The 24,100-nt window shown below is 40.5% G+C and overlaps 1 protein-coding gene across 13 annotated transcripts in view; it reads left to right on the top strand.

Annotated features, from left to right (window-relative positions):
• Nucleotides 1–24,100, top strand: part of tnrc18 (trinucleotide repeat containing 18) — a 173,339-nt gene that overhangs the window by 72,697 nt on the left and 76,542 nt on the right. For all 13 annotated transcript variants that reach the window (XM_073060680.1, XM_073060681.1, XM_073060690.1 and 10 more), the window contains 2 exons: nucleotides 9,809–9,934; nucleotides 14,492–16,306. In XM_073060680.1, coding sequence (XP_072916781.1) covers nucleotides 9,809–9,934; nucleotides 14,492–16,306 — 1,941 coding nt within the window. The remainder of the gene's footprint in view (nucleotides 1–9,808; nucleotides 9,935–14,491; nucleotides 16,307–24,100) is intronic.

The following is a 24,100-nucleotide window of genomic DNA, read 5'->3' as shown; positions in this document are numbered from 1 at the left end:
GATCCATTTTCCCTTTCAGACTCAGTCTTGTGTCCCCCCCCCCCACCCCCATATCCCTTCGTGTCCTGATCAACCGCAAATCTGTCAACCTCTGCCCTAAATATACACAAAGACTTGGCCTCCACAGCTGCCTGTGGCAAAGAATTCCACAGATTCACCACCCTCTGGCTAAAGAAATTCCTCCTCATCTCCATTCTAAAAGGACACTCCTCTATTTTGAGGTTGTGTCCTCTGATCTTAGATACTCCCACCATATTAAAACATTCTTTCCTAGTCCACTCTATCAAGGCCTTTCACAATTCGATAGGTTTCAATTCTTAATCTTGGAATAATTTATGTGAGCCTCCTTTGAATCCCTTTTGGTTTCAGCACATACTTTTAAGATAAGGGGCCCAAAACTGCTCACAATTCCCCAAGTAATGACTCACCAGTGCTTTATAAAGTCTCAACATTACTTCCTTGCTTTTATAATCTAGTCCTCTTGAAATGAATGCTAACATCAATTTGCCTTGCTCACCACAATCTCAACCTGCAAACTAACCTTGAGGGAATCGTGCACAAGGACCCTCAAATCCCTTTCCACCTCAGATTTTTTTATTTTCTCTCCAATTTAAAAACAGTCAACCCTTCCATTTTTTCTACCTAAGTGCATGACCATACAGTTCCTGACTGTATTCCATCTGCCACTTCTTTGCCCACTCTCCTAATCTGTCTAAATCCTTATATAGCCTCTCTACTTCCTCAAAACTACCTACTCCTCCATCTATTTTCATACTGTCTGTAAACTTTGCAACAAAGCCATCATTTCCATCATTCAAGTCATTGACATATAATGTAAGAATAATCGATCCCAACACAGAACCCCATGGAACACCATTAGTCATCGGCTGCCAACCAGAAGAGGCTCCCTTTATTCCCACTCTTTGCCACCTGCCACTCAGCCCCTGCTTTATCCATGGTGGAAACTTTCCTGTAATACCATGGGCTTGTAACTCGTTAACCAGCCTCATGTGTGACACCTCGATAGAGGCCTTCTGAAAATCCAAGTTCAACTGATTCTCCTTTGTCTATCTGGCTTGTTATTTCTTCAAGGAATTCCAACAGATTTGTCAGGCAAGGTTTTCCCTTGAGGAAATCATGCTGACTATGCCCTATTCTATAATGTGCCTCCAAATTCACCAAAACCACATCCTTAACAATAGATTCCCAACATCTTCCTAACCTCTGAGGTCAGACTAACTGCCTTATAACTTCCTTTCTTCTGCTTCTCTCCTTCTTGAAGAGTGGAATGACATTTGCAATTGTCCAGTCTTCCAGAACCATTGCAGAATCTATTGATTCTTGCAAGATCATTACTAATGCCTCTACAATCTCTTCAGCCTCCTCATCCAGAACCCTGGGGTTACACCATCTTGTCCAGGTGACTTATTTACCTTTAGACCTTTCAGTTTCCCAAGAACCTTCTCCCTCGTAATGGTAACTTCATACACTTCATGACCCCTGACACCTGGAACTTCCACCATACAGCCAGTGTCTTCCACAGTGAAGACTGATGCAAAATATTTATTCAGTTCATCTACCATTTCCTTACATTGCAACTCATTCCGTTGACTGCAATTTTGCCCGATCAGCCGCCTCTTCAAGTCTTACTATTCCCTTTGTTCTCTACAACCTCACTCTTTCTCTGCAATTCAAATCAAAGATTTTTGATTTGATTTTTAACTTTGATTTATACGTTTTCCTCATTCTGGTGAAGGGTCATTGGCTTGAAATGTTAATTATGGTTCCCTTTCTACAGATGCCAGACCTGCATTTTCTGGTTCTATTTAAGATTTTAGCATCGGCAGGTTTACGTCTTGCAGCCCCATTAGTGTTTAAGGAGAGAACTCCATGTTTCTGATTCTCTTGTGCATGCCTGGGAACTTTAACTTTCCTGATGCCTTGCAGGCCACATATCTTCTTAGGGTGTGGCTTGGTGAGAGTGTGGGAAGGGATATTCTCTCTGAAGTGACTTGGAGTTCACTCCCAAATGAATGGTCATTTTCATAAATTACTGGAGGTTTTAGAACTGATCTGGAGAAATCCCTGACATGACACTTGAATTTGTATGATGACGTGCTTACTGCCATTAAATCTCAAACATATTGTTTTATAAACACGAGGAAATCTGCAGATGAAGCACACACACAAAAGTGCTGGAGGAACTCAAACAGGTTTATGGCAACAAATCAACAGGCAATGTTTCGTTACAGGGCCCTTCCTAAAGGAACAGGGAAGCTGCCAGAATGAAAAGGTCAGGGGAGGGGAAGGAGGATAGCTAGAAGGTGATAGATGAAGCCAGGTGGGTTGGAAAGGTAAAGGGCTGGAGGAGAAATCTGAAAGGAGAGGAGAGTGGACTATGGGAGAAAGGGAGGGGGGAGGGGATCTGGGGAGGTGCTAGGCAAGTGGGAAGAGGTAAGAGGCCAGAGTAGGGAACAGAGAAGTGGGGGGAGGGTGGAGGGAATTTTTTATATCAAAAGGAGAAAGGGATTTTTTAAACCAGAAGGAGAAATCAATATCTTGCTTTATACCCTTTATGTTCTGAACTGCCCCACTAGAACTTCCTTATTGCTGTTCTATCTGCTTCTTTAAATTTATTTCTTAAACATAGCCATGAATTTTATAGACCACTCAACCTGTGGGAAATGTACCGAAGAATTTGTCTGAAATGTAATGAGAGCATTGAAAATTAAATGTGCCCACTGCAATGCTTTATTTGAGGAATAGTTGAGAAATTTTTAATGTTTACTGATTGTCAGCTGTATTAGAATGCTCAATTGTTGGCAATGATCTACTTCGCTCTTTCCAATGTTACTCTTTAAGCTAATGTCATCAGAACCGTTGAACCTGGCAAGCAGCTGAGGTGTATATTCAGCGTTGTGGCTTTCTTTGAAACTTGTGCTTTTAATTAGTGGAGTATGGCAGAAAGTAAAACAAGGGCCTCTGGAATCAGAATTCACTTTGAATATCAGCCTCTTGTGAGATTGTGGCACTCCAGGCAGAACTAATTTGAACCTATAAAATGGCACCAGGCTTCCCCAACCACAATACACAACTTTATGATTGTCTGGAACTAAGTAATGGACTTGAAGCATGGACAACTAAAATGCTTTTCTGCCTCCTTCAGTAACAGAAACAACAGAGAGTACGTTGACATTTACATTTTGACTCCAGCAGTTTATCTTTTACCTTCTCCCCACCCCCACCCTCACCCCCTCCTACCCCACCTCCCTGACATACAGATTGACTGTGAAGAGTGATGACAGGGCTATAGAGAGCAGGCGGCGTGTAATTGGTTTAGAAGGTGTGTCATACAGTTCTGAAATGAGACCAAGGAGGCACCGCCTCTTCTCCTTGAGCCTCCTGAGTTTTATTTGCCGTCTTCAAGTTTAAATTGAAATGCTGATCTTACCTGGGCTGTGGATGGGGCTGGTTCATGAATGGTACGCTGCACAGAGGAGTTGACATAAATATCCTCTGCGCTAAAGTAAACACAGGGAAGTAGGAAATTGCGCTGTGATCCTGAGTTTTAAGTTTGCCCCCTTGGGATTAAAAATGATTATGTTCTTCAGCTTGGCAAAACAGATAAACAGAGGAAAGATCTTAGCTGAGCGGAATTTATATTTATATTTAAAAGTTAGACCCTGTGGCCTTTTTTTATTTTACCCATGCCAGCTGCAGGGTGTTTTGTTCATTGCTTTTGCCCCTTTCTCGACCACATGAGACCAAGGGATTGAGCTTCCATTGTACATAATGGCCTTCATGATCCAGGGTCTAAATGAAATGAAAGCACCTGTTCATGATCAAAAAAATATGAGAACACACACCCAGCCTTTTTAAAGAAGGTTCAGATGTTTCCTACTGCTAATAAATGCTTTCATTCATTTGGAGTCCCTGGTGATTTACTTGGCTGAAGTTTTAACAAACACCATTGTAATATTTCGGATAGTAGTGCCCTTAATGTGAATATCATTGCAACACACACAACATGCTGGAGGAATTCAGCAGGCCAGGCTGCAGAAAAGTGTAAACAGTTGATGTTTCTGGCTGAGACCCTTCATCAGGACAAAATATTATTGTTTATTTTTATTTTCTTGCCTGCGTGGACAAAAAGAATGTGGACAACTAACTGAGTTGCTTGCAAGGTGGGGTGGGGTGGAGTCAATCAAGTCACATCAAGTTACCCCACCTCTCTTTGGGGATATGACATTTCAATACCTATTGGCAGTGGAGCAGGAAATCGCCCTGCTTCTAATTGTTATTCACCCGTTTACCCAGGAAGGCTTGTTAGTGACGTGTAGTATGTATGGCATTAATGGTTCAAGAGCAGGCCAGCAGACAGAAGCTGAGGTGGGTAAGGCAAGCACCACCACCACCACAGCCTGTGGCCAGCACAGACAACTGAAGAGAACCAGAAATAAAATGCACCTATACCCCTTGTAAAAGGGAACTTCCATTCAGTGTCAATAATGGGCACTAAGTGCATTTCGACAATACTCCTCTAAATAAATTGGATTAAAAATGTCACTGAATGTCCGGTGGCTTTCAGCGAATTACAGTTTCTTGGTTACTGGCATGTATAATTGTGCAAAGCTGAAAACAGCCCATGATCTAGTTAGTCAGTTGATCATCAGATCATTTTTATAAATAACAAACTGTTTGTTGTAGGAGGAAATAATAGGAAAAGGTTGCTTATTTTATCGGAATTTATCATTGTGGAGATTTTGAGAAAATTGAGTAGTTTGAGCAGAATCAGTGGGTGTATTTCATAGTTTCTACTCTGCAGGCTCCCATGTTCCCCATCCATGATCTCATGATATATTCTATATATTCACCTGGCCTCTTTGCAGTCTTTCTCAGGTTTAGAGGTCAGGCAACAGAATTAAAGTGGTGTTTTTCAAACTAGACTTTGGAGGTGGTGCAGAAGCAGAGATGTTTTTAAAATTCATTTCTGAGACATGGACATTGCAGTCCTCGCTTCACCTCCCTTGAAAGGACAATGCTGAGGCTCCTTTTGATCTAGTGAACATTCTTCAATGTCGAATGTGGCCAGGTGACCCAGGCTGCTGGCAGGTCAGGTCAAGTTAAGCCGTCGTATGTTGGCTTGGATCATTATTATATCCAGTGCTACATGATTATCATATCTCTTCTATACTTGATAAGGTTTGGATTTCATCCTCAAGCAAAACAATGGTATGCTTGAAATTGACATAGAGTGATGGTTGGGTTGCATATGCAAGTATTCAGAGCAAGACTGGTCATTGTTAAATTTGGGTTAGGATGTAGCTTTAGACCCAAATAGACCTCTTTTGCCACAATATTTAAGAAGTTTGATGATTTTGTCCAAACAATGATGAAAGAATGGATAAAGGCCTTCATCCATTCATGGGGAAACCAAGCAATGGGATTGATCTGCTCAGATCAAAAACCCGAATTCCCACGATACTCAGTTAGTGTGTGGAAGAGTAACAAGTTCCAATTGACTTCCCCTCTTTCCATTGATGGGAATGGCCAACTTTAAATGCAGGAGAAATAATATGCTTTCCTTCTGCGACAAGTAGTCATAACCTAGAATACATCGCCTGAAGGATTATCGTAACCAGGTTACTCGGCAACTTTCAGAGGAGAATTACACACATACAAAGGACCCATTTTCCACTTTGATGCATCACGTTGTTCACCTGAGTTATGCCACCTGGCTGTGATTGTGTTGAAAAGGAAATGGTTTCTGGCAAAAGAGCAGTGAAATTGGAAATCTGAATGTTCTTTCAAAGAGCTTAAATAGGCATAACAGGCTGAATGGTTAATTTTGTGCTCTATTCGCAGTTGACGCCCCCCTCCCCCCCACCAACTGGAAAAACATTGAGAAAATCTGATGTGTTGCTTGAGCCTCACCTGATATGTTAGCACAAGAAAATAGTGTGTATTTGCAAAGCACTCCCACAGATGATCAAATCTCCCTAAATTGGTATTTAATCAGTGAAGATTTAAAATGATTCCTGAAACCCTAAACCTCAGCTTGTCTCCCTGAGCTGCTGATTCATGCGTCATTTTATCGCATGATCTGAAACATCTGACACACTAAGATTTATTACCTGCACTTGGAGTCTTTGCTAATATTCTCAGAGAAACAGTCCTCCTTTTTGGGAACCTTTATGTGACTGCTGACTGCCTTCTAATCTCTTTTAAAAAGATGCACAAGCTAACTTGTAAACCTAATGTTCTTTATAAATAAATGTATAAAAGCTATTTTTAAAAGTATTAATCTGATCACCAGATGTATATACTAAAGCTGCTCTGGTTCTCCGAGCAGGTGTATCTTCTAGCCCTGATGTAAAGAGGGATGTGCCTATAGGGCCTGGAGAAAGAATGCAGACTTAGCAGAGAGGCTGATAACTTTAAGCACTCTGCTTTCATTAAAAAAAGGGCTCAATCTTGAAGCAAGTAAGATAAAATTCCCAAGTAATTTCACATAAAATAAAAACAGCAAGTGCTGGTAAAACTTAACAGGCCAGGGTGCATTTGTGGAAGGTTGAATAACCTTCCTGATTTCCAGTATATTTGTAGATTTTTGACTTTTGTTCTAGAAAACTCTGGGGTCCTAATAGGATCTTAGTTTATACTCCAGTTTAGATGATGAAGAATTTAAGAAAGATGCTCAAGTATTTCATTGTACTGTTAATGTAAAGTTAAGAAATTTCACGACATATGCCAGTGATATTAAACCTGATTCTGATCCTCTGTCAGCCACTATCCCCAGGTGAATATCACCTTCCCCTCTGCTTTTTGTCCATAGATTAATTATTAACTTAGTTTTGGATAAGGTACTGTACCTCATTTATGCTATTCATTATCTGCCAAGATGTTCAACGCACAGGGTACAGTGTGCCAGTTTTTGAAACAAATATCTGATAAACTTGCTCAAAAAAACCTGATGGAATCATGTTGCAGTTTCCTTGAAAGAGCTGTTTTGTTTTTCTTTTCATACTCATACTTTTCACCTATGGTTAGGCCATTTTTAAACTTCCTATAATTTCCTTTTAAATCTGCTTCCACTCCCTTCTGCAGCATATTCCAGGTCATAGTAATTTATTCTGTGAAAGAATTTCTCATCTTCTGTGTGATTTTTGTTGCTAATCCCTGTCATCTATGGCTGTCTTACCTGCAAATGTGGCTTCATCCAACCAAACCCTTCAGTTCATACATTTGGATACCCCATTTAAATTTACCTATAGTCCTCTGCATTCCAAGAAGATTTATACCAATTTAATTTGTTCATCGTTCCTTGAAATATTCAAGTACATTTCTGCAGTCTTGCCAAAGATTTGATACCTTTGTAATTAACATTCAGTGTTGAGCACTCTGTACATCAGAAACCAGAGGGGATAACTTCACTCAACTCCACGTCCCATCACTGAACTGTTCCCATAACCTGTAGACTTATTTTCAGGGATTCTTCATCTCATTTTCTCAATAATTATTGCTTATTTATTTATTATTATCATTTCTTTTTTTCTTTTCCTTTTTGTAATTGCGCAGGTTGTTTTTTTTTTACATATTGTTGGCCGTCCTGTTGGGTGCCATCTTTCTTTGACTCCATTGTGGGTTGTATATGGTGGCACATATGTATTTTGACAATAAATTTACTTTGAACTTCGAAGTCTGATTTTCAGAACAAGAACCCCCCCCCCAGGGCCCCAAGAGGTTCCTGAGCAAGTCTGGTTTGGATAAGCAGTGTTCGTTCACTGACTGATAAAGCAGTCAGGGCCCAGAGTCAGTCCTAACAAAGGCAAGGCCATGTGCTTTGGCAAGTGGCCTGAATGACCCTTTGTTCCCTTCACAATCAGGCGTAAGTATCTGAAGGTGCTGGGAATTTGGCGGAGGAGTGATGCCATCACCAAGAACTGGGGAGATTGTATAGACCAAATGAGTCAGGAACTGATAATGTGGAGCAGAACTCTGTGGCTTTTTATTGTGTGGAGATGTTAATGAGCATGGCAGGATTTGCTGGTGGACGTGAGCCCATCACTGAATTTATCTTTGAAGAACAAATGAAGATGGCTCACTACTCTTTCTCAGCCAGGCTGTTCTGACAGCATTTCCCATACCCAAGTAGGACAGGGGCAGAAGGCATGCTAGAGCACCACCACACCGACATTTCATTCCAATCACTCAGCAACTCCAATTCAGAAATATATTTCCTTCATTGTTCAGTCGAACAGCACTGTGACAAAACCATGACTAGAAGGTCTGCAGTGGCTCAAGGAGATAGCTTACCATCCTTAGATCTTTAGGGAATGAGGGAATGGTTGATAATCCAGGTCTTTTTAATAGATCTTAATAAATGAATATTAAAAAATCTCTCTCTAATTCTTGTATAAGATACACCTCAATGAATTGGTAAGATGATCTTGTAAACCCCTGCAAGTAATACCATTGCAATGAAAGGAAGTCTCCGCTGAGTCTTGTGTGTGGCTTCGAAATGGCTGATGCTAAACATTTGCTCTGACTCTTACTAAATACATTTTTAAGCCTTGGGACCTAACCTTTGAACTTGTGGCCTTTATGCACTCCTGCTTCCATTATCTTGGCTCCACTGCAGATATCACTCTGTTGGCAGGTTTGACGAAGTGCCTAATTACTGAAAAGCTTTGTGTTAACGAGATTGCCATGTGCACGGGGAGAAATCACAGAAATACAGTTTGTGAATTGCCTGCTTTGTGGATACACCTACCTTCTTCCTTACTAACCCACATCCACCACCCCCCTGCCAAAAATATCTCCATTTATCAGTTTAGCCTTTACAAGACAAATTTTTACAGATTGTTGAAGAAACTGAAGAAGTCAAGCATGAGGGAAATGCTTTTTGTCAGAAAGCGTACTAGATTTTGCATTTGCAATTGCTAACTTTACCTTGCGGGAGTTGGTTTCCATTTCCCTGTTTTAAGAAGTGACCCAGCAAACTTGTATGTTTTTGACTGCATCTAGTGTTTAATATCTGCCATTTTTAGCTGAAGCTTTTCTTTTGTTGCGAGTTCAGCTATGAGTGCTTAAATGCAGCTTGTAAATCTCTGAAATTACACTTCTGAAACTTGAGTATAAAATCCAGGCTGACACTCCTGTGCAGTCTTAGGAGTTGCTGGATTGTTGCAAGTGCTGCCATTTGGAGCATTCGTTAAATCCACGGCCCATCTTCCTCAGGCGAATATTGGGGATTCGCTGTAGAACTTAGTTCTGTTGCATGCAGTAAATATTTAATGAGACATAACTGGCTGGAATAGAACCAAATTTCAATGGCATAATTCAACACCATTCTTTTAGCACAGACAACAGAGGATCAATTACTACCACTATTGGATCCACCACCCTCTCTCACCCGAGCACCAGTACCCTGGTTAAAGTTTGTCCCTCAGCACAAATTTATTAAAAGTTTCTCTTGTGATTTTCACGTTGCTGTTCATGGAAGTTATTTGTAAGTTGCCTGGTGTATTTTCTACATTGCATCAGTAACTGCATTTCAGAAGTATTCCACTGGGTGTTAAACCATTTAAATGTTCTGAAGCTGTGAAAGGCACAGCAAAATACAAGTTATTTCCTTTGCTAATAAAGCAAAATAACTTAATCCAGCCTTGTTCTTTAAAATAAATTCTCTTTCCTGCGTAACGTGAAACTGAAATGTATTAATGTTAAATTTGAATGGTATATACTATTTAATACTGTAATATTGTATTACTGTAATATAGTAATATTGTATTCTTTATTTTCACAGGTTATTCACACTTGCCAAGTAGCCTTTATCCTCCATATATTCCCATCAGTCATCTCGAGCACCCAAGCACTGGCAGCCCCATTCTAGCCCAACTCAGCCAACACAGCCTGTTTGACACTCAGAAAGGTCAGTGCCAACTATCTTCATTTTAATGTTTGTCTTTTTTGTACGTCAAGCTGTATAATATTGGGGAGTAATTCACTGGTACTTTGATCAGACAGTATACAATTTATGAATTGTTCTGAAAAGGAATAATGGACCAAAGCTTCTAACATAATGTCAGAGGTTAGTATTTGCAATGGTTACATGTTTTTGTCGCCAGCGGCCCCCACCATCTGGAACATTCCCTCTTTTCATTACTACCGTCAGGGAGGAGGTGTAGAAGCCTGAAGACCCATAATGTGTTAGAAACATTTTCCACCCCTCCTGCCATCAGATTTCTGAATGGTCCATCAACCCATGAACACCCTCGTTACTCTATATTTACATTATTTATTTATTTTTAGAACTGATGGCAATTTGCATGCCTTGCACTGTGCTACAGCTGCAAAGCAACAAATTTCATAACATATCAGTGATAATAAACCTGATTCTTATTCTGATTCTGCTTTGAGAAATAGCTTCTTCCATTCTTAGCTCATAAGCCCAACACAATGATTGTGATTTTACAAATTTGACGTAATGGAACTGACATTGTGTCTACGAAGTCTTGGTTCATAGAGCAAAGTGAAGAAATATTAACATAAGGCAATAATAGTTCTTATTCTGTTTTGATTGGATAGAGAAAATGGTCTAAGTTTGAAATGTTTCATATAATGGGGTTCAGTCTGTTGATGGAAGCAGATCATTTCACTATATATACTTGGATAAAAGTTTTAAGCAAGTTTTACATATAGCTAAAGATAATGCCTGGCAAGGATCCGTAGGTATATGAAAGAACAATGCACCCCATGTAGTTATTCTTTTAACACTAAGCTAATTTAATTCATTTGCAAAGGATTTTAATATATAACTGGTTTTGAATTGAATTGAGGAACACACAGGGTCACATTGGGTCTGTATGAAAAATAATTAAGTGGATCACTTGGGACATTGTTGCTCCGGTCCGTTGAGGTGATTGGTAATGTAATTGGTAAGGGTCAATTAATAGGGATTGCAATGTAAATGTCATGGGATCCTACTGAATGACTTTGGGGAATAGAAATCACAATGAAATTTAGCAGGGCATCAATATCTTGGAAGCCGATCCTATGATCAGAGATATCTTGCCAGGAACTTAAGCGTATTGGAAAGTGATTTTATTAGTGACAGATTTTGAAGCTTCTACTTAAAGAAGGGCTTATCTGATACTCCGTGTTTGATATATAGTTTCAGGACCATTTTAAAGCTAATCAAACTAGGCAAAACTTTTACTTGTACTGTTTGTTATTTTGAAAAAAAAAATGGAATGCTTTTATGATGAAATCTGTTTAACATGGGCCAGTTGTGATCTCCCTCCACGGGTAGCAATGGCACCTTACTACTTAATTCTGCCCAAGAATAAAGTCATTTTGATTCTCACGGGGAGCACATGCCAAGATCTGTTACGATATCCTGCTTCAGAGTATTTCATAAACTTGACTTTGTAAAACATGATCCAATGAACGAAACTAATATCTCTTGGATGATGCTACCGTGTAGTAATATGCTTGCCTTAAAATGTTCTCTTTCGCATTTTTTTCCTCTTCAAAAAACAAGACGTTGTAGCTAATGCCACTGAAATTAGTTGACATTCACTATTCTCTCCTACTTTACTGAATGAAAATGCACTTTTTGAGTTTTTCTCTGCAGAAGGTGAGAAAATTGCTGAAGACAAAGCTCGTGCGTCAGCAGGAGAAAGATCGGTTAACGTTTCAGCTGGCACTTCTGTAGATTAATTTACCTTTCTCATAGACATGTAGATTTCCAGCACTTTCTATTTTCATTTTGAATTAGAACAGGTTGTGTAGGTCTCCTTAAGTGACAGGCTGAAAACCATGTCACTTATACACCAGACATATTGAAGCAGCCGATAATTGAATCTAAATGGCAGTTTTGCATCATTAGAATGTGAGCATTACAAATTAGGGAATTGCACAGTTTTTTGCAGCCATGAACTGCGATCATGAAACAATGTATGTATTGGAACAGGCAAGCCTTGAGGCCTGACTAAACTTGGACCTTAGACTCCAACCAAACTAGGCCGGCAAGCTTTGGTTGCCTGCTGCAGACCAAACAGCTGAGAAGCAAAGTGACCTGAATTTTAAATTAATCCTGTGCTAGAAGCAGTTGTCCAGTTCCTTTTGTTGGGATAGGATGGGGCCTGGTCATTCAGCAGATGGCACTGGATTATGGGAACATTTCCCCTTTCTTCGATTTTCCGAAAAGAACCCACACTTTTCAAATTGAAAAAAAACATTTTGTTGGCGTTTGAAGAATCCTGACAGTGTAATTGCTGAATAATTGCTGAAACATGCCCTTAAATTTACAGTTTCCAGCAACCCACCACAGGTATCTGCCAAAATGCCTAAACAAAGCCCCCCTCCCCCCCAACCCCAAATGGACCTAGAACCTATACAGATTGGCTGCAAAATGTCCGACTATTAAATTCAAGAGATTTATGATCGATATTGGTCCCAACAAACAAGCACAATTCCTACCAAGTCCTACAGTCCATGCTTAGATAAATGTAATGAAGTGTGATTGGGAATTCACACAGTGGGTCTGTGCATTTCCATCAAGTATCATTTTTTCCCAGAACTGACCGTACCTCTCCTTCTGAAGAATCCCAATTTGGCAAGAGATTTATTGGAAGCCTAACTGCTGGTATGAAAGCAAATGCACCACATCCATCACTGACTTAGTGTTGGTCAGGCAGCTTAAAGACAGGCGTTATCCTTGATTCATTATTTGTTACACACTATCCCAGGGTACAAGCATGTACTAAGTGTGAGCCTTCCTGGTAAATCTGACAAGGGGGAGATGGAAATCCAGTTATCTGTGTTACATTAGATTCAAACTCAGGAGCTGGTTTTAATGATTAGAGTTTGTATCTGCCTCCCATATTTCAGCAAGGAGAATAGGATTATCTGGGCTGTGAACTTTACCCACACACATTAATCAATGCCATGCAATGATAACTGGGCCGATTTTTTTTTACTGAGGAGGAGTGCATCAATCTACTGAATGGCCCAGCTGAACATGAATACCATTCCTCGCAATTAATGTAATCAGCATTGATGCCAAACGATCACCGGTTTCAAATGTTGTCTTTAGGTGTGGCAGTCTGATTCTTGATGATTTCAGATCATTTTTAAGCAAATCCTTAATCTGCTTTGCGCTTACATGAAATCAATTCATCTTTAAAATTGTACCCTTTTGTTTAACAATAATATAGATAATAAATTGCAAAGTTGTGTGTGTTCTTAACAGTTTTTACCACACATAATTTTTGGGCTGAAGCTCACTAACATTCAGCCAAGGGTGATCACATTGGAAAACAAGTACCCTGGAGGTAATCATCAGGCTCCAAGATGAATTAGTTTGACTAATAAGAGTTCTAAGTTGGAACAGGGTGGAAGGGAATCCCAGTCTCATAGGGCCAGACTGGTTTTGCAGAGATCGGAGGAAATCAATAAGTTGACTAACCTTGAGGTTCTTAATCAATGAGACAGCTTCCTCTGTGGACACTGCTGACTCTCATCATTCTCATTTGATCATTAGTTTAGTGAAACACCTGTGGATGTTATCACCACTGTGAAAGATGCTCTGTAGAATCATAGAAGGAAGGTCCACTCGCCCATCAAGTCTGTGCCACTGATGGTAGAGCAACTCAATCACTGCAATTCCCTCTTTCACTTCATTAACTCTCTAAATTAATTCCCCTCAAACACCTGTTCAACTCCCTCTTAAAATGCTTGATTGATCCATACAGGCTGTGAGTTCCGGATCATTCATACTTTCTGCATTAAACAGTTTTCCAAACAGCCCCATACTTTTCACAAAATGTGTCATTTCTGCCCCTGTTTATTGAATCTATTGATGGGAACTTTCCTTGTTTTACCCTAACTAAACTTGCCAACTTGTGAACCTAAATAAGTCGCATCCGCTAAACATACTTAGTCAACTTCGTTGTTGTAAGGAGATGCACCCTGATTCTTCAGTCTTTTCTTGTGACCATTATCAAAACAATCTTAGTAATTTCTTCAGTGTCAGTATCAATGGAGAGGGAATCTGAGTTATGCTTCAGATCACCTCAGTTCATTAATGAAACGTCACGGTCGAGTAGTGGTTAGTTACAGCAATAGCAACCTGGGTTCAATTTTCGCTACTGTCTTAGGAGTTTGTACGTTCTCCCTGTGACCATGTGGATTTTCTCCAGGTGCTCTGGTTTCCTCCCACATTCTAAAGACGTACGGGTTAGATTAATTGGTCACACGGGTGTAATTGGGTGGTGCAGGCTCATTGGGTTGGAAGGGCCTGTTACTGGCTGTATCGCTAACTAAAAATCAGAATTGGCCTGAAGGACTCCAATCCTCTTTCCACAGGTGTGCTCCAATCTGTCGAGGAATTCCACCATCCTTAGTTTGATCCCACATGTAGCAGCGGAACTGTTGCTGTGTCTGTTGGATTAATCCTAGTGTATTTATTTCTCTTTTGTTCCAGATGGATACTATTTTCATAGCCATGCAGGACAGTCATCCCTCCATGGCACTGCAAACCCTCAAACTACCATCCCAAGGACCTCCTCCAGTCACACACCAGGTTCCATCCTACGAGAGAAGGAAATATGCCACCCTCACAAGAATGCAAAGGAGTCTGAAAGGTATCTTGGGAAAGATTCTAAAGAGAAAATCTACAGAACTGAGGTAAATGTAAATGTGGCCAAAAAAGAGAAGGACAAGCCCAGGGAAGAATCAAGGCCCAGGAGTGTGGTGGACCTCACACAAGATGTTCGGACTGAAAACGATAGGAGGATACACCTTCTTGATAAACCTATCAAGATTGGTGACCATCTCTCCACAGTTCTTAGCAATCAGTCTCCCAACCGCAATGGAGAACCAAAGTCTAAAAACCCCCTACAGGCCTTATCTCTCAGTAATTGTAATAATGATTCCAGTTCTTCATTAAGGCTTGTGGGCAATGAACAGGACAGATGCTCCAAAGACTCTATGAAACATGATGAGAACATGAGGCCTGTGCTGCAGACTCACACGGAAAAGAGCCGGAAGTGTGACTCAGTTGTGACTTCAGTTGGCACTTTGCATGTCTCGTGTGGCTGTCCGTCACCCCATTCTTCTCAAACAGCCCGGATGCCACCTTCCAGCACATTCCCCCCTCTTCCTGTTCATTCCAGTATCTACACGATATACCCCTCTGCCAGGGAGCCAGGAAAGGAACATAAAGTGATTGCACCTACCTTTGTGCCTTCAGTTGGGTTTTATGAGGACAGAAATGGGCCCATTCAGATAGCCTCTCAGGCCAGAGACAATAAAAGTGACAAAAATAAAGAGAAAGATATCAACAGAACTTCTGGGGACAGAGCAAGCTCTTTGCAAGCCTCTTCAGAAAGGACGCTGGTGGAATCTTCCCGGTTAATGCTGGCACAGGACTTGCCTGTGCATGCAGATATCAAAAGGGTAGAAAACACAAGGGAGGAAGGATCTGTCATTAGATCCAACTCTTTAGCAATAAAGAGGTCCATAGCTTCAGAACTGTTTTTGAACAAGCCAGGCCTTAGTCCTTTGGAGAGCAGAGACTTGCACACGAGCAATGCCGCATCAAAAGACTTGGTGAGATCAGGTTTTGAAGTCGATCACAGAACCCAAGAGAGAGATAGATTCCAAAGGTCTGTCTTGAAGGACTCCTGTAAAGTTTATAATGGGGTGGATGTTGCAAGGCTGCATTTGGAGCAAGCCCAGCTGAAGCGTTCTGGCACTCCAGAGCCAAAGTGGAAGCCCTTTGAAATGGCGACTTATGCTACCACTCAAATGGCGGCCTTAGCAGCCCAGCATAACCACGTGAGCAGAGCTGAGGAGGAACAAAAAAAGGCTTTCCTGGACCCAGCCAGCCTTCAAAGATCGGCTGTTGTGGGAAACCCCAGTGAGGTGTCAGCCATGCAAAGCTTAATAAAGTACAGCGGTAGCTTTGCTAAGGAGACAGCGGGGCGCGTTGGCAGTGGCAAGAAGAGCCCATTCGGCGGGCTGGGAAACATGAAGACTGATTCCAGCCAGCACAGCGTTTCCAAGGTGCAGCACCTGCCACTCCAGCAGCTGAACAAACAACTCAAGAGAGACCCAGAAAGGCCAGAGAGTGCAAAGTCATTCGGGAGAGAGGGCAGCGGAGCACAGGGCGAGGTGGAAGTGAGGCATCCACCCGTGGGCATTGCGGTGGCAGTGGCCCGCCAGAAGGACAACAGCGGCAAACCCAGTGCCAGTGTGATGGACAGAGATCGCTCGCTTTCCATGAGCAGTGTGAAAGGTAAGCAAACGGTCAGCATGGTTTGGGACGTGCTTTGCAGAACAGGACCGCGCTTTTTTATGCTGGGTCTTGAATGCTCTTAGCTCTTGTGAGATGAAGAATAGGGATCTCCATGGGGCTGTTCCTGTGGGTGGCTAGTATTGTATATCCCATGTAGTTTGGTAGCCTCGTTGTCTGTCTCTATTCGGTGGCCTGGTTGGCAGCTGGGTAACACTGGAGAACCAAACATAGCACATAGTCTCTTGTGACCTTCAAAGATTGATGGGTACCACAGGAATGGAAAGGCTTCATCGACAAATATAATAGCATTATTACTTTAGTTCATCAGCTCCTTTTATTTATTGTGTTCTTACGAAAAGGATCGCCTGTTTCATTCGAGTTAATAATTATACGGGGAAACATGAATGATAAAATTATCTCTCGCTTTATAATTTTTCTTGCGCAACTTTATCTCTTGGTGGTCTTTTTTTTAGCAGGTTGGAAATATGTTTTTAAATAAATGAATTTGCACCAATAAAATAAGCAGTGTAATAGATGGAACTGAATGGGCTATTCATGGACACAGTAGGAACTTTTAAGATAATGCGTCTCATCTGGTTTGAGATCTGCGCATGAAGCAAACATTAAATAGTGGAATTTCAAACACCAGGAGGGGAAATATCAACACATAGTCAGCAAGGTTAAGCTAACATGGGCTGCGTGTGCAGAAAGCTTTTAGTTTTATTCTTACAGAGAACACTGGCAATCAAAAATGGAATATTGAAACAAATAGAAGTATTTGCTCTGAATGTTACTGAACTGAAATATTGATTTTGCTTTATAAGCAGCTAGATAGTTTATAGATCCAAGAGTGAAATTGAACGCCCCAAAATATAAACTAAATTTTGGGTACACAGGTTTAAGTTGGATTATAATCAAAAGGCAGAAAATATATATTTTCTTTAGTTATTGGAAGCTGGTGAAGAAACTCATAATCTATTTTGTGTTAGCAATGATAAAATTCAAAGTGCCTGTAGCTAAAGTATTGTATAACGATTGCTTGTTGAGACTACTGAAGTTTGTCTTCAATGTTTACCTTCAACTCACTAGCTGGCTGGAATGTAGCTTCACGTTTAAACTGATCTATAGCAGTCTCTTCTTTTATTTACATGCAGGAGGCAAAGAATGAAACAACACTATACCATTCAACCCAGCTCGTCTGTGTGCAGCTCACATGACCTTGTCCTGTCTATCATCAATAATATGATGTGTTTTTAATGTAAAAATTGATTGGTGGCACAGTGGGAGACAATAACGTGGAACACTTCCCTCTCTTTTGCATGTTGTTGTATAGAAATTCTTTTGGCTAGACATCATGCGGTCTGCAATGGAAATCTTTGTCTATGAAGCAGTTTCTCTGGCTGTTGCCAAGGCCCAACAGTCTGCAGTGGCATCACAGGGAGCTGTTTGTAAAGCATTTCAATGACTAGAATACAGGCAGCTAACATTAAGTGTAATTTACTGAGCAGAACTAAAAGCTGCAAACAAGAACGGAATTCTAACCAGTTTTCCAGTCTGTTGCTAGGCAATACAGGACAAGCCTTGGGAGAAAAAGTATTAATTTTGTTTTATCTTCCACATGGAAAGCCTGGTAATAACATTAGTCTGCTGGTGATAAGAGAAGGCTCTGAACCTACAGAGCTTTACAGAGAGGTAAAAGCACAGTTTAGATGACTAATCTGATGTATTGTAAGAAAGAAATGCTGATATTTAGGGCAGGGTTGCCTAGACACAGTCTAAGCCTTTACATGAGTACGTCCAGTATGGGGCCTGTACACACTCATTTTTCCCCCCCTTAAAGTCAAGTCTTCTATTCATGGATATCAACAGCAGCTCTCTGTAAAAGGCGGAATTATCTCATTCCAGAACCACCTGTAGGAAGAAGTGGAACGGGGAATTAAAAGCAATTATTTTAATAAATGTTGCATAAAATCGCACTATTCTGGCTACTTATAAGTACAGTTGAAGCAGAAGGAGCCCTGTTAATCACACCACCTAACTCTCCCCTTATCTCTAGCCAGAATACCATAATCACAATTCTCCTAAATGGCCTTAACACGTTTGTTATAATGCTCAGGAAGCATTTGTCATCATCAGAATATAATGTGTTATGCAAAGCGCTCGTCCTCCCTGACCTCACACGGTGTTTTTGCTCCTCAAGCCTCACAAAAATTGAACCTTCAAAGACAAACGCCTAGTAGGTTGTGCTTCAGTAGAAGATGAGTTTACCATTAGGGGGAATGGCTAAAGCAAATGAAACGTGGACCAGACTCACACCCTGCTGCACTCACACGGCAGGGTTTAACTACAATTCATCCAGATACATAAAAATGAGACTCCGAAAGAGACCAGTGGTAATTTGAATCTGCTCCACACTCATAATGGTTAGATGCTTACCCTCTGCAGGAGTTCAGTCTCCCAAGAGAAGGAAACAAACCGAAAATAAAGCAGGGGAAACAAGATTTCTGGAAATTTCTTTTCCAGCCCTCTAAGCAATTGAAATCAATTGGACTAAGTACAGTATTTCATAATCCTAGATGGTTCTCCAAACACAGAAATTCATCTTCAGTCACACGTGAGTGTTACAAAGCAACAGTGCATTCTGTCTGCTTTGGAATTCAGTTCTACTGATGTCATCTTTGGAATTTATAATACAGTTACTTCATCATGCATGTAACACCAACAAACTGAAGATGAGTTTCCAAGTTTTATCTGTCTTCCTGTCTATTTGGTCTTCTGAATAGATGCAGAAAAACAGAGGTTTTTCTAATCACAACAGTCTCGACTTGCTACTTCTGACTACCAGAACACTTTATCAGCCCTGCTTCAAAAAATACAAAGCATACAGTTACCTCGATTGACTTTATACTGCTGGAACTGAGGAAATTAGTGAAGAGGTAGCTCCTCAGGCCCACTGCGTTATTCATTGGACCATATCTGATCTGATACGGAACTGAAATCAAACTTTACTACCTGTTCGCCATAACCTTTGTCTCCCTGATAGTCTAAATTTCCCATCGGCCTGGAAAATGATGCAGAATACCAAAGACTCGTGCTCTTCTGAAATAAATACATCCACATTCCCAAATGTGAATAATTCTGAAACTAAATTTGTGACTCTAGATTTTCCTCTAAGAATTAACATTCTGTCTGCATCTACTCTGACAAGCCACTTTATGTCTTTCAATAAATTCACCTCTCACTCTTCTAAACAGCACTGATTATAAACTGCCTGCAGAGGGTCTGAACCATAAAGATGCATATCATATTTTTTACTGAGTTAAGTATTGTATGTAATTAGTTTTGCTACAACAAGTGTATGGGACATTGGAAAAAAGTTGAATTTCCCCATGGGGATGAATAAAGTATCTATCTATCTAAAGAAATAATTCGAACTGTTAAGTTCAGGCATCAGAAGAATCTTTCTTCCACATCTTGAGTCCAGATTTTTATTTTTCATATGATCTTTTATTTATTTTTTGTCCCCTGCATAACTGTGACATCTGAAGAGAAGTAACAGTGGACCAATTAATCCTTAAGAAATTAACTAAGTGCCAACATGTTGATCAAAGTTTAAAGTATGTCTCATTAAGGATAAGATACTGTTCTACTATCCAAAGGAAGCTTCTTATTGCTTATTCAACTATTACATCACAACATCATTGGAATTTTTAAAGAAGTCATTTTATGTACAGTAACAACATCTTCCTTTTATGTAATTTTAACATGTGAATCACTGTGATGCAAGCAGGAAGTTTTAAGAAAGCATTTAAAAAAGATTAAACGATAGTGTAGGAGTAGCAATTTTGCAAAGCGTGTTAATGGGTGGAGGAGTTGTTTCTACTGAAACTAAAACTTTCAACTCTAAGTTACTCAATAAGCGTTAACATTCTCTTTGTTCAGTGGAGTACACTACTCGGATCAGAGGACATTGAGAAAGAATGGTGGGGCTGAGGTAGTGTAGGGTGGGGGAACTGGTGATATTGGAGATTAGTGGGGCACTGTTCTGAATTGATGTGAAGAGGCTTAGTTTTGTACAGTGAATGTGCTGATAGACATTTGATAAATCAGACATGCCATTGATTAGACAGAGAGCAGAAAACCAATCTAAAAAATAAGTGGAAATTTTGTTTCTGGCCACTGGGTCGAAGTGCCGAGTTTAGGAAATGTGCCCAAAGTGTCAGGGGGTAAATATGCGATGTAAGTTGTCATTTCAAAGTGGGAGTGTCTCAGGTTCAAACTGCAATCCCAAGTAAGCAGTGCGATGGTAACAGAAGATGGGACTTGCTCTGATTTCCTGGCCTGCCCACTATTGGCTGACCTCTGTCACTGTGCAAATGCAGTTAATCATCGGCTGGTGAGAGAATCACCATTACACGCTTACTATTCCACCAGATCATTCCCTCAGGTAGGTTCCTTATAAGTTATACTAAAAGAGGCCCCACAAGCACAATGAAAACATATTTGTTATATGTCAGCTCCCTGATCACCAAGCCTCTCAACAGTTCCAGATCCGAGACAGCTAATTCCCAAGTTTTCCTTGGCAACTGACATAGTTAAAATAGAATCAACAGTGCATTAAATGGTAGTACTGGACAACCCAATGTCTAAGCTCATGTTTATATGGACCTTATTTTAGCCAACGTATGGTGGGTATCAGAGAGCGGATTCAGTGTGAAAGCTACAGCGAAGTAGGCAACTACCATAAATAAATTAACCTTTTGTGTCAGTTTTCATGCGTCATGATTTAAATACCAAGGCTGTGATGTTAATTCCCACCAATAATAGCTGGAACAGGTCCAGAATAAGTAGTAGTTGTAATGGAAACTCTGAATGTCCAGCACACTGCACACTGAATACTCCTTTCTGAGATGAATTGTTCTTTAAAAGGCCTGCCTGTCCCAACACTCTGACTCGTTCCACTTCACACAGGGATCAGCAATGCTTTATTTATGATTCAAGTTAACTTAAAATTAAATGTTTACTATTTTAAGCTATGAGAATTTAGAAGTGTGGAGAAATCTTGTTTTTTGATATGTTGGGATATCATAAAAGGTAGAACAATACAGCCCAGGAACAGGCCCTTCAGCCCACAATGTCGTGCTGAACCAATTACATTAGTAATCAAATGGCTAACTAAGCTAATCTTTTCTGCCCACACAATGTCCATATCCTTCCATTTCTTCTCATTCATGTGCCTATCTAAATGACTCTTACAAGTCCATAATGTTTCTACCTCTACCACCACCCCAGGCATACCCACACACTTTTTGTGTAAAAAAGCTTGTCCATCACATCTCCTCTGAAATTACCCCCTCTCACGGTTAACACATCGCACCCCAGCAGTATCCAGAGGGGTATAGTTGTTGCTGAGGGGAATGGCCACAGGACAACCCTGAACTGATAACATACTCCCCTTACTTCTGGTAGTCACCTATCTACTTTCTGAACCCTGCACTCTGGGTGTAACCACCTCGGTAAAGGTCTCATCTATGAGGTTTACAGCCTCCCAGCTGATCCTGAGTGAATCCAGCTCCAGCTCCAGTTTCCTTGGCCTTGTCAGCCAGGAGCTGAGGTTGGGTGCACCCTGCAGGTGTAGTCATCAAGGAGACTGGCAGGTAACCTGTAATGCTATGCCTTACAGGAAGAGCATTCCACTGCATTAGCTACCATTCTGCCTACACTTGTAATACCTTTGGCTCTAACTTCTCGAGCTCAAGTGCTACAATCAAATAAATGACTCCAAAAGACTCAGCACCCTTAGCCTCTGACTGTTCTTGCAGAAGCCTGACCACTCTAACACTGGCCCATTCACACAATGGCCACTCGGCCTAAACCTAACTTCTTTTTATTGGCCCTTGCTGACTTACTGATAACCAAAACAATCTCCCATTCCCCAGACAAGTCTTGACAGGCACTGCTCACTTCACAAATATCTGATTCTCTGTGGAAATTTGAAAGCAGTGAAAAGAAGATTCCAGCAGCATATATGAAAGTTTTTCTGTTATGTCCCTGGTGTTTGCTGAGGGGTGAATTGCAAGTGAATTTAGCCATGGATGGGTTGTAGTATTGGAGATAGAGGCACAGAAGGCACAGACCTGAACACAAGCTGACCTGCCCTGTATTCAGGAATGTTAGATATTCTTTGCGCTGATTGTTTTCACCAGTTACCAGAACTCTGAAGCAGGCGCATAAACTAATCAGTCACAAAAGAAACAAAAGGGAAGGAAAATCACGTGGCATAAATGTAGAATTCTCACCTTTTTTATTCCCCACTTCCTTTCCAGTCCTGAAGAAGTGTCTCAGCCCAAAACGTCAACTGTTTATTAATTTCCTTAGATGCTGCCTGACCTGCTGACATCCTGTAGCATTTTGTGTGTGTTGCTGTTGAAGTCCCTGTCTATATCACTGTTGAAGCAGCTTCTTCCTAAAAAGCAATTGAGATTTATCCCTGAAAACCAGGAATACTAGGTGCATTGATGGTTGAAGATGAGACTAGGCGATTCACGTGCTGTGATTTAACATTTAGAACAATGTTTACTTAACCCCATTTACTGCATATTTATTTAAATAAAATTGATTTGCCTAGAAGGCTTTTGTGAATCTTGGGTGAACCTGTTTTTGAAAGGATTTTGGTTTGGCTTTGAAAGTTGTCAGTGATGTCTTGTTGAATAGTTGATTAATTTGATGTTAATAGGATCTTCAACTGAAATCTGTTTGGTTCTTCTGGTTTTTGTTGTCTCAGTGCAAAGTACAAGTATGATTTGTTTTAACATCACTATGTCAGTGAGAGTTGCACATAATGACTGAATGCAGTCGGCCTGAAATGTCGACTGTTTATTCATTTCCATAGGAACTGCCTGACCTGCTGAGTTCCTCCAGCATTTTGTGTGTTTTGTCCCCGAATGCAGTAATTATCCCGGTGTGACTGAAAAAAGTGTGCTATGAAATTACAACACATCGATTGACTACAATTGATTAAACAAATGTCCCATGAACTCTTCATTTTTTCCCCCCACCTGCATGTCCTATAAATTGATATGATAGTTTTCGATGCTTAGAATTAAATCTTTTCACTTAGATAAATCAAGTTGCATTTTTAGTTGAAAATATTTTCAGGGCATTTGTAATGGTATGATCATTTCTACATTTCTTAGTTTGAAAACTGCACAAAATTGTGCACTTGAAATTATTGTGTCATTTGCCATTATGAGTGATATTTCATTCTTTTTTGCAGCACTTAAAACTCTTCAAATTTAAATGTCTGCAAACATGTGAATTACATGATTGAGGAATTTTGGGCCATGTATCTGCACCATGATAAAGTCTTCCTCCTTCTCCTGACCCCATCTCTGCTTCAGGTTCACCTGGTGACTTAACATTCCTCCCCTCCCAATTTTAACTTGAATTTAAATATTCCAGAATATAAATGGTCTCTCCCACTTCCTCTATAAATTCTTCTGCGCATGTCCTAGCTCTCTCTACGTCCTGCTTGCCTGTACTTACTGACTTCATTGGTTTCAGTTAAGCAGAACTTCAACCTTAAGACTTTCACTCATGTTGCCCATTCTTACACAATTTGTGCATCTTGCATCCTCACTTGCCATTTGCTGTCCAATTCTAGATTCTTATTGAATTTCACTGCTTTCACTTCCCACGTCCTGAAGATCTGGATTTCCCTCCCTAAGACCCCTTTCTTCATCTCCCTTTCTCCTTTGAGATCTTCTTTAAGCTCAAATATTTCAATATCTATTC

The sequence above is a fragment of the Hemitrygon akajei genome, chromosome 11 (genome assembly GCF_048418815.1).
Source record: "Hemitrygon akajei chromosome 11, sHemAka1.3, whole genome shotgun sequence".
In the NCBI taxonomy this organism is placed as follows: Eukaryota; Metazoa; Chordata; class Chondrichthyes; order Myliobatiformes; family Dasyatidae; genus Hemitrygon; species Hemitrygon akajei.
The sequence above is the reverse complement of the archived record's forward strand: the minus strand, read 5'-3'. Positions and strand labels throughout refer to the sequence as shown.